General features: G+C 47.1%; 1 protein-coding gene across 1 annotated transcript in view; it reads right to left on the minus strand.

Moving 5' to 3' along the window:
• Positions 1-2,029: 2,029 nt before the first annotated feature.
• The window catches only part of CDC20 (cell division cycle 20), a 9,371-nt gene continuing 503 nt past the window's right edge, over positions 2,030-10,897 (minus strand). Inside the window, exons 2-11 of the mRNA XM_018561565.1 lie at positions 10,278-10,495; positions 8,568-8,713; positions 8,360-8,456; positions 7,607-7,735; positions 7,335-7,531; positions 6,233-6,327; positions 5,108-5,339; positions 3,994-4,119; positions 3,799-3,916; positions 2,030-2,263 (exon numbers count right to left, since the gene is read on the minus strand). Coding sequence (XP_018417067.1) covers positions 2,085-2,263; positions 3,799-3,916; positions 3,994-4,119; positions 5,108-5,339; positions 6,233-6,327; positions 7,335-7,531; positions 7,607-7,735; positions 8,360-8,456; positions 8,568-8,713; positions 10,278-10,485 — 1,527 coding nt within the window. The 5' untranslated portion in view covers positions 10,486-10,495 and the 3' untranslated portion in view covers positions 2,030-2,084. The remainder of the gene's footprint in view (positions 2,264-3,798; positions 3,917-3,993; positions 4,120-5,107; positions 5,340-6,232; positions 6,328-7,334; positions 7,532-7,606; positions 7,736-8,359; positions 8,457-8,567; positions 8,714-10,277; positions 10,496-10,897) is intronic.

Raw genomic sequence — 10,897 nt, forward strand, 5'->3', positions numbered from 1 at the left:
CCCCCCCCCCCCTCATAGTTCTCCTTTAAGTTCTAGGGAACTCATTACCATGTTCAAGAAACCAGTTTCAGATGATTTTAGGTTAGTCACATGACACGTCACACTGCTGGTAGTAGTCATCAGAAGATGGGTAACACTGTGGTCATAAAGGGATGGATATGGTCAGCAATAATACTAAGGCAAGCTGTGGCATTAAAACGATGCTCACCTCTAAGGGGCCCAAAGTGTGCCAAGAAAATATCCAAAACAAATGGCAAAACACTCGTCAATTTATAACCAGCTATAAGGCAATGTGCACATGGAAGGGCTTTACACAGTACAACAGCAAAACGGTTCCCAGCACACTCACAAGCCAGCATGCAAAAAATAAAAAACAAAAAATCCCATCTTAGGCCCCATTCACACAGAGATTTTTGCAGCGATATCGCTCTATCTTCTCCAATGCATTTCAATGGAGCTGTTCACATCTCAATATCACCTTGCCACTCCTACATGACCTTTTTTCTGTGGATTTTGAGCGATTTTGCTCCTGATTGCATACAGCCCAATAGGGACAAGTCGCACAATATCACATATAATATCGTGCTGAAAATCACACGATTTTCATGTCGCTCAGTGTGAATGGGGCCTAACTGCCAAGGTTAAAAATAAGGTGCACCGAAATGGAAAGATTTTAAAACCGAAATAAAAAAAATTCACGCAGAAACCAAAAAGGTTTATTTTTAAAAATATAGATTTTAATTTTTTTCATTAATTCTTTTACATCACTTTTAGGGGCTTTTGGGAATTAGGGGGTCTAAACAGACCCGATATTTCCCTTTTAAAGAAAGAGACAGAGCCCTCAATCTCTTTCTGCAGCCCCTGTTATCAATGAACAGGAATCATTCACAACATCAGTGTGTTTACTATAACCACAATCATGAATGAACAGGGGGGGATGTAGATCACTTCCCATTCATTCATAATTGATGATATAGTAACCATACCATGTCCTCAATTATCTACAAACACTCCGCGATCACTGACTGCTTGTACCCGCTCTCCTCTCTGACACGCTGTCACAGAAGGCTGAGCGAGTGGCGCAGGGAGGAGATATAGGGAGGTGGATAAGTAGAATGATTACAGGACAGTGGTTGAGCACCAGAGCCAGCTGCAACCCTGGTAGTTCCTGTGAACATGCCAAGGTATCTGAGCATCCCTAATATTCGAGAACTGCCACTCACTGGATTTTGTTTTTTGGACTATTCCCTAAACCCGAGAGATGGTTGTGTATGAAAATCCCAGTAGAGAAGCTTTTAGCGCTCCCACTGATAAAACAGCCAAGACTCTGCAGCTCAATGATCATGCCAACATTAGTTTGTCACATCTTTATTAGACATTAGTAAAAACCAGTTTACATGGATGGAAGTTTTATTGTGCGGATCCGGTGTTACCTTTCCAGACCATGAAGCCATTGAACACCCCAACCATCTAAAATGTACACCTGGGCCAGACTCTCTAATACATGCAAACTTAATACCAAATACCTGTGAGCTATGAGAAACCCAGTGAACTCAAGCCGACAACAATGCAATGGAATTACAAGGTGTCCTGCAAATGTTCTCCCTGCCCCTTTTGGGGCACGGGAGGGAGGCTGGAAAATATAAAGCCATGTATAGATGGAGCCCCTTTAAAAAAAAAAAATAAAAAAAATAAAAAGGAACTGTGTAAAGCCCGTTAAGTGCCCCCCAGCTGTCACCCACTTAGACCTACGACGGTATGATACAGAATATGGCCCTTCCACCTATAGCAGGCTCTTAACCAAGTGACCACCCCCACTAGAACATTGTCACAAACTTGTTACATTTAAAAAAAAAAAAGTGTTTAATTGAACATTGTCCATACAAAACGTGGAGTCAGTATTCTAGGCATCCATTTATAAATAGATTTTTTTTTTATACAGTGGTCAATTAAAACAAGTGACATCAGTGACGTGATAACGGGGAATTCTTCTTTCGATGCATTTACAGTACAATACAGAAACTTTTATTTCAAATATTTACATTGTAATAGGATATGGATTAAAAACAAGTGGCGATCGGGTCTCATCGGATGCTCTGGTGGATGATGCTTTTGCTGCTGCTCCTGGCCTTCTCTTTTTCCTTCTTTGCGACGGGATCCACCTCAAAACACTTCCAGAGCCGCAATGTCTCATCTGCTGCGGCAGAGGCCACGCTGCAGCCGTCTGGGCTCATGGAGAGATTGAGGACGCGTGCGCTGTGACCTGGGGAGGACAAACAAGGCTGCAGATAAGGTACCGTGCTACAGTAGTTCCCTAATAGGACACATGTTCATACCAAACTCACAAGATACCCAGATGTGTTAAAGTTACATAAACACCTAAAGCAGTGGTGGCGAACCTTGCCACTCCTGTTCTGGAACTACAAGTCCCATGAGTCATTGCAAGGCTCCGACAGCCACAGACAACTCCCAGAGGCAGATGCATGTTGGGATTTGTAGTTTTGGCACAGCTGGAGTGCCCAAAGTTCACCATCACGGACCTAAAGCTTCTGCATGAAGACCATTTGCAAGCATCCATCACGGCCACATCCTTATGAAATCCCTCCAAACGCCCTCCCCACCAAAGTGGCAATGCAGACATATGCAATGAACTGCCCCCATGTAGGGCCACACTAGGGAGGTGGTAGCCCAACCCCTAAATATAGAAGATGGAGACTGCTTTCCTTCCTCACACAGCCAATCTTTAATACTTTCTGTAAAAGTAAATACCTTCTGATCCTTAGTCCCCTCAGAAATGTCCCCCTTTCATTTCATTCTCACACCAAGCACGTCTTAGAATTGTCAGTTGTCATCTTAGGAGACACAAGATGCCAACACTGCCTGTACCCCTGTGGTCAGATTGTTGCAGACACGTTACATCTCCCCCCCGCCGTGGTCAGATTGTTGCAGACTCGTTATCCCACCACGCTGCTGGAGGTAGGGAGTGCCTAGGAATGTCAATCCATTCAAATGCCTACAGCATTCTGATGCTCCCCAGGTCACCATGAAGCCAAAGAACTCTTGGGATATGTGGACCTGGTGTAAGCTCCCCGAGTCTGCATCTCTCCTCCCCCCCCCACCCCCTCCATATCATGGAGCTGTATAGGTGAGCTAGCCTAGTGCAAACATGATAAAAGTATCAAAACAAGGTATTGGAGGTAGCTTTAACCCCTTCGTGACTGACGACGTACAGTGTACGTCGCCAGCAAATTTTTTGAAAGTCCCCCGCCCCCACCTGTCGCCACGTAAACACACGTCGGGTGCGCCTACGTATGAAAACGACGAACGCGTTACACATGTTGGGTATCGCCGCGCATGCCGGAGCGAGAGCAATAATTCTAAGGCCAGTATTTTGGGGGTATCTCTAAATTGATGACCTGTGGAGGCTTTTAAAGAGTCTATGGACATTTTGGGGTACTGGAGTTTTTCGCAGTTTTACGGATGCACGCAATTTGTAACCTGGGCATATTATTTCTCACTAAATATTGGGGTTTAATAAGGAGTTGCGCTAATATTCCGCAACATAAAAATTTGCAACTACCACCATTTTATTCTATAGGGTCTTGGCATTCAGAAAATATATGTTGGGGGGTTTTAAGTAATTTTCAGGCCTAAAATGTGGAACATAACATGGGTACAAAAAATGAAAAGGCCTCAGTCATGAAGGGGTTAAAATCAATAACTAGCAAATGTTACATACTGATCCATCTCTGCACCCAAATATACTTCTACCAAGTCCGAGTATTGCAGCCATCTTACCTTTCATCTCTGCAACTCTGGTCATTGTGGGATATTTCCAGATGACAAGCTGGTTCTGTGCAAACCCATGGCCAGAAATGAGTTCTTTGTACGTTGATGACCACAGGATGGCGCAGACCTAGAGGGAAGAGGGGGCTTTAGTAACAGCAGACCATTGCGAGCCAAAGAAAAGACAGACCAGCTGCAGTCATTTACCTGGGAGTGAGTGTCTACAGAATTTAGGCACATTCCAGAGCACACATTCCAGATCCTGATGTGTCTGTCACTTGTTCCACCACCAGTTGCCAGTATGTTGGACTGCCACGGGCACCAGGCCACAGCCTAAAGGAGAGCGAGAGTCAGCATTCCTATGCACACTGGGGAACTCTTCTAGTTGCTCAATAAAGTAAAGGGCCTTTTTGTGCTCTTCCCGACCACCCTACCCCCCCCCACATTCATACTGCAGTCCTGATGTGGCACCTCAATTTACACCCACCACAGGTGTTTGGGGCTATAATGCACGGGGGTGGCTTGTACCATATAGACTATAGCAGTGTCTGAAGTTCCCAGGACACAGCCCCATAGGAGTTTATAGAGTATAGGAATGTCACCAGCACAGAGATTTGGATGTCAGGGCAAATGTGCTTTGGGGCCACGTAGGGTCCCCTTCATCAGGCTCAGTAAAAACCATGAGCCTGATGAAGGGGACACTGCGCGGTCCCGAAAGTGCTTGATGACACTTGAGTAATGACTGACATCCAAGTCAGTCGTGCTGGTGACGTTCCTATACTTTATTATGCTGAATGCAAAGAATTGTAAAATCTGTGCTTATGGGTGAGTTGTGATGTGGAAGCTGCTGCGCTTTGAACCCTGGGGTGAAAATTGATAAAGTGCTGAATGTGCAGCGCTAAACAATGATAATTAAGTGAATTTTAAATAACAAAGTATATCATATATTTATATATGTTTGGGAGTTCCCGTAAGGAGTGCTACAGGTCCTTGGACTTTTATAGGAGTTTATAGGGCACCAACAATGAGATTTTTGAAGGGGAGGAGCCAGGCAATTTGAGCAGTCTTTGCACTTTCATGTATGTTAAGGATCTTGATGTAAATTGCAAAGTCTGTATCTTGGTCTTTCACAGTATATTACACTAAAATGCCAAGTCAGGTTCTCTAAAAAGCAGAGCTTGCCCCTATTCAGAGGGCACATTAAGCTAGCACAATAGTAAGAACATTGATACAGACCTATTTGAGACAGTAAAGCAAAGTACCAGATTTGATCGCAACCTACAAGAAGCAGGCTGCCATGTTACCTGAAGGACGGGCTCACCTTGACCGCTCCCTGGTGTTGTGTGAAGGTCTGCACTGGTGTGAACTCTGCGGAATCCCCCTGGACAGAAGGCCAGATGTTCACCAGGTTGTCATTTGCCCCGCTGGCCAAGTAACGTCCATCCGGAGACCATTTAAGGCCGCAGACTTCCTGCGAGTGCCCAGACAGTGTGGCGACGTGATGCTGAGCAACCCGCACGTCGTGTTGATGGATGTGACCAGTCCGAGAACCACTGAGATACCAAACCAAAGTGTCAGAGGATCCGTATTAAAAACAGTCAAAAGATGTACACAAGGTAAAAAAAAAAAAAAAGAGAATTCCTAAATTACATTTTGCATTCTATGGTGGTAATCAGTGGGTCTGTGTATGCAATGCCGACAGATCATGACTGGTGGAGGGGCTGGCAGGGTGGTTTACATAGATTCCTGCTACAGTACTGGACCTCAAGAGCCTTATCCCTGGTGCAAGCAGCGGGCTGATTCTTTGGGAGGAGTTATGCAAATACAAATGCTTTGATGGGTGGGGTAGCAAGGGGCCATTTATAGGCTGGTGGCATTTGCATGCAGACTGCCCCTGGCAACACCAACCCATGATTCTGAGCCTCCAGAATTAAAAGAGCTGAAATACAATGAAAGGGGTAGGCCAGGGACAGTCAGGCTGGGGAGGAAAGTGTTTAATACTGGATGTCCTACAGCAGCCCGGAAATTAGGTGGGCTGTGGCTTATAGCAGTTTCTAATGCACACCAAAAGGCCATGTGCAGTGAAGTATCTACAATGGTGCAGGACTGGAGGAAAGACCGGAGTTCCAACTTTAAACAATTCTAGGATATTGCACGGCGGGTAAATATATCCAGAGTAATGATACATTGAGAGACCTGTTACTTTGCCTGAAATGTCATGTGGGTCAGCTGTAATGGTACCATGGTTCATTTAACCACCAGCAGAGAGATGAGCACACAAGGGCCCAGTCATACCCCCAACAGGCCAGCCAGGGCTCTGGTCTAGAGGGAGAAAACATGCCTCCCCCTCCATACTGAGTACAGGTTCAGAAATGGCCTCATCAGGTGGAAGCTCTGCCATTGCTGGTCTATACAGGATGTATACAGTCGTGTTGATCAGACTCACCTGGACAGGATGTGGTTATTCCAACTCAAAGCACCAACACGTGATGAATGACTAATCATATTGCGCAGACGTTTTTGTTGCTGAACGTCCCAGAGCTGGGGAAGGTAGGAGGGTTAGTGATGGGTATCTGCCAATAATCATGTACAATACCTGCAGAACTATGCGATACGGCCCCATAGCAAAATCAATGAGGGGCCACACTGCCTCCAATTTCTATCCCAAGTGCAACTCTAGCGATACACAGTACCAATTGCCTTCATCTGTCACAGCTGGTCCCAACACTTGTTACTTGATCAAAGCTGATTTGCTGAATGCTATAGTTATAGCCGATAGTTGTCTGGTCTGCTATGGCTCTAGTTAAAGCAGAACTATGGGGTTAAGGCTTGTTCTCATTAGGGTAACGGGGAGGACACAAACTAGCCTCCTCCCGTCACCCTAGGCTACAGCTCGCGGTATAGTGAGACGCCGCAGCTGAAGCGGATGCCGACAATTGTGCCGGGATCCTCCCAGCTGCGTGACTGACAGCTGGCTCTGCCTATCTAGAGGCAGTGCCAGCTGTACCCTCCCCCGTCCGTTCCGCCAGTCAGCGCTGGAGGATCGGAGTGGGGAGAATCCAGTCCCTCCCCTGTCACGGCAGAGAGCCGCGACAGGATCGAGAGGTGAGCGAACGCCGGTATGTGTTCCCTCACTTCCTGATCTACTGAGCCGACCTGTGACAGTGTCATTGTCACAGGTCGGCTAGAACTATGAGGTGAGTGAAAAGCACTCGCCTCATAGTTCTCCTTTAAAGAAGAACTATGGGGTAACTCCCCCCCATATTTCTCTGTAGTCATGGGAGAATATATACTTGCATCATCCAGTGACCCAAAACTCAGTATATAGTGGGCCATTTTCCCCTGGCAAGAACGCCACAGACGAGACTGATCAAAACTGTGCATCCCCGCTGACTGATCTGAAGGAAGATTGGAAAGTGAGAGAAGCAGAACGTTTTCTCCTTGAACAATCCAGCTGACACGTGACAGCTTCAAACTACAGGGAGAAGTGAAGTACACTCACCGCATAGTTCTCAGTTAAGCTCCCAACATACAAGTATTAAACGCACCTGCACTTCAGCATTGCTGGTCCCCACAGCCAGATAGTTCCCCTCTTTGATCCACGAGACGGATGAAATGTACTCTTCATTATTCTCCATCTGCAATAGGAGGAGGATTTCTCCGTTCGTATAGTTCCAGAGGTAGACCGAGTCATTCAGTGCTACGGCCAGCATGTTCTGGGAGCTCCAATCGATCAGATTCAGATCTGAAACATGGACAGGAATTAGAGCAATGACACAAAACAGGGACTCCCCCAAGCACCACCCCGGACGTGACTTACAATAATCATTTCTGATCTCAGGAGCATCGAGGACTCTGTCTGGCATGGATGGGATGTACCGGCCGGGTTTCTTGCTGGATCCAGGGGTTGCTTTTTGGCTGTATAAAACCTTCAAGTTGTTTTGATAACCTGCAAAAAAAGTTCATTAAAAACATGATTGTGGGAAGCAGTTACTGCGCATCTCTGAGCCACAACCCTGTGACCCTTCACCTATCAAGCCACATTATTCAGGGAATATATAGCCAACAGTTTGCACTGCGCCTTACAATACAAGGAAGACATTACAGTTGCAATACAATTCAAAACTAGATTAGGAATTCCTTGCCGATGACCCTCCATCTCCTTAAGGCAAGCAACCCTCCAATCTCATGTGTAACCCTAGCAAGCTGCAGGGCTGGAGCAAGCCTGCCAATATTTTCCCCATCCCCTCCCCAGCACCCTTGACATGGAGTTAAACTACTGGGCCAGTAAACAACTCTGTATTCTAATAGTTAGAAACTATTAAAAAATGGGGGAAGGGGGGTAGTCTTCTAAACACTACAGATAAAACATCCCGATCGACTTTTTAGCACATTTTGTGAACGCCAAGAGCCCAGAAGTCTGATAGGAGACTGGAGGTGGCTGAACCAGCCCCAGGGGGGTGCAGGGAGACCCGGACACAATAGCTTGTAAACACCGTTAGGAGTGCAGACTATTCACAGTGCGAGCTATGAATACAGAACATGCGAGAACAGCATCCTCATCTCTACACACCTTCAGGGGCATTCAAGGATTTGCCACCGAGCCGCAGGATTTTTGCCTCTTCCATGTCAAAGCCGTTCAGGTTGACAGCCCAAGCCTTCTGATGCTCCTGGAAAGAGAGGACAGATTGCAGTAAGTCAGAGCAAACCGGACTGATATAGAAAAGAACATGCAGATCCGGTATACACCAAGTACTTGTGTTCAGATCTTCAGGTCATACCTTCTTGGTTGGAGATTGGTCGGCAGGCTCATTCTCTTTGCTCAGTAGGAAGCTGGCCACATCCATCTGCATTGCACTCCGATTAGGAATGAATCGATCTCCTCCAGCTCTGGACGGGGTGCCCTGCAGTTTTCCCTGGGACTTCCCTGAAAGACAATACAGCTTTAATGTCACCTCACCATAGGACCACCCAACAAGCCACTTTAGAGCAGGGAATGGTTAAAACTAGGGACGCAGCGATACTAGTATCGATAGAGTATTTGGGCGAGTACTCGTATGTATGTAATGCTCCGATGCCTAGCCCGATATTTCCTGCATCAGGAAGCCGGGCAGTGCGGCATTACATGCTGCCCGGCTTCCCGATTGGCCGGGAAGCCGCATCCATGCTCTCTCGTCACATCAGGAAGCCATGCAGCGTGCAATGACGCGCTGCCCGATATGGTCAGAAATCTGGTCAATCAGGCAGCCATGTAATGACGCAGTGCCCGGCATTCTGATTGGCTTCATGCTGCCTCGTTAAGCTGGGTAGTGGAGGCAGGCTGGACATGCCGAGGTGCGAGGCGACAGAGATCCCACCGGGCCAAGCATTGATCATATGATTATTATGGGGCTTCGTATGGGACGGCTTTCTTGTTAATCAGGAATTCAGGTGGAGTCATTACACGCCACCGGTCTTCCTGAATGAAACTGCCAGTACTCAGTAATTGGTATCGGCGAGTACCGAATTTTTTTTTATCGGTACCCAGTACCAAAATACCGTTATTATCGGTGCATCCCTAGTTAAAACCCATAAAAGACAACCCAGCCTCCCCCATACTATTTGAGAGATTTCACTTCCATTTCCTGCCCCATGCATACAACAGGAAGTAAGAGGGTAATGTATCCCAAGTGAACTAAACCCCCCTGTAACAGCCCCTAACAAGTGTTCTCATTGATGACTTCCCCTCTATTCCTGTTCTGGTGACAACTCAAAATTAGTGTTTCCCCCTCACTTAGTCTAGGGGAGGAGTCAGCAGGAACACAAAAACTGACAGGGGCCATGCAAAAAAAGATTTTGGGTCTTTAGATTGACCGGCATTGCTTTTGTAGTCAAAGCAGCCAAGTTGTTTGGCAGTCCCTCAGGGTTCCATGATCCTGCTCCGGACCATCAAGGACAACTTCACAGAATGCAAGTCGCTACAGATGAAACTCTTCAGGAGGTGGAAGGGGAGCCACTTCCTGTCCCGGCCTTCACCAGTAATATTCCTTTCCTGCCAACTTCCTCCAGTTTTCTAAAGAACCCGACTATTTTATATGCCACCATTGTTAAACATGTGCTCATCTCAGGCCTAATACAGTGGCTGCAAACCCCCAAGTGATACCGGTATGTACATTCACATCCCATGAAGGTCACCCTGCAAAACCAAGCCCAGGGGGCTCCATTCTGAGATCCAAGCATCCCCCCTCCCCTCATGGTCCTAAACTATAAACAGTCGCTTCAATGTTCAATACCTCCCTCCAGCAATGACTGGTCCAGGCATACATGACCACTGCACCTTGCCACCATCTTCACAGTCAACTCTCGGGTCCCACCGCCATTGGGTGGCCACTTAAGAGTCCTGTGCAGGGGTTACATTGTGCCCAGGACCTGACCCATTCCCAGGAATGCCAGTCTGAGTAGCACCATTGCCCATATCCTACACACATCAAGGCTGTAGCAAGCACACACACCTGGAGTTTTGGATGGGGTCTTGCTGGAGCTGTGCGACCTGTTTGCAGCCTTCATTGGTGATAAGACGCTGGTGTTGACGGACGTATTGGCAGAAGAGCAGTTGCCTTCCTTCGCCTTCCGCTGCCACCGTGCCAGGGGAGCGTTTGTGATTGGTGCATCCAGCTTGAGGATGCTGTTTATGTCATTTTCAAAGACAAACTGGGCCATGATCTCCAATCTGCAGGAAGAAGCAAATGATGGTTATAGAGCGTGAAAGACTTCTACCTAGAGTATCTACACAGGCCTCGCCTCCGCTCACTTAGTGCCAACCGGCAAATCGTATAGCTGGGGTACACCACACAGGACAGAGATTCAGGAACAATACAAAAAGGAGAAGGAAAACCCGACCTGCCCAGTACTTCAGTTACATCAGATGGACTCAAAGTCAAGGCTGGGATCCTATGGCCAAGAACCCAAGGTGGGGTTGCCCAAAGTTTTGAACATCCTCCTCCCCATGAGCCCAAGCACCCCCCAAGAACCCAAGCACACCCCCTATGCCTCCAAGTACCAAAGCTCAAGTTCTCAGCACTCCACCCACAGAACTCAAGATCTGACCGCCCCACGTCACCAAGAACCAAAG

The sequence above is a fragment of the Nanorana parkeri genome, unplaced genomic scaffold (assembly GCF_000935625.1).
Source record: "Nanorana parkeri isolate BGI_ZX_2015 unplaced genomic scaffold, ASM93562v1 scaffold530, whole genome shotgun sequence".
NCBI lineage: Eukaryota > Metazoa > Chordata > Amphibia > Anura > Dicroglossidae > Nanorana > Nanorana parkeri.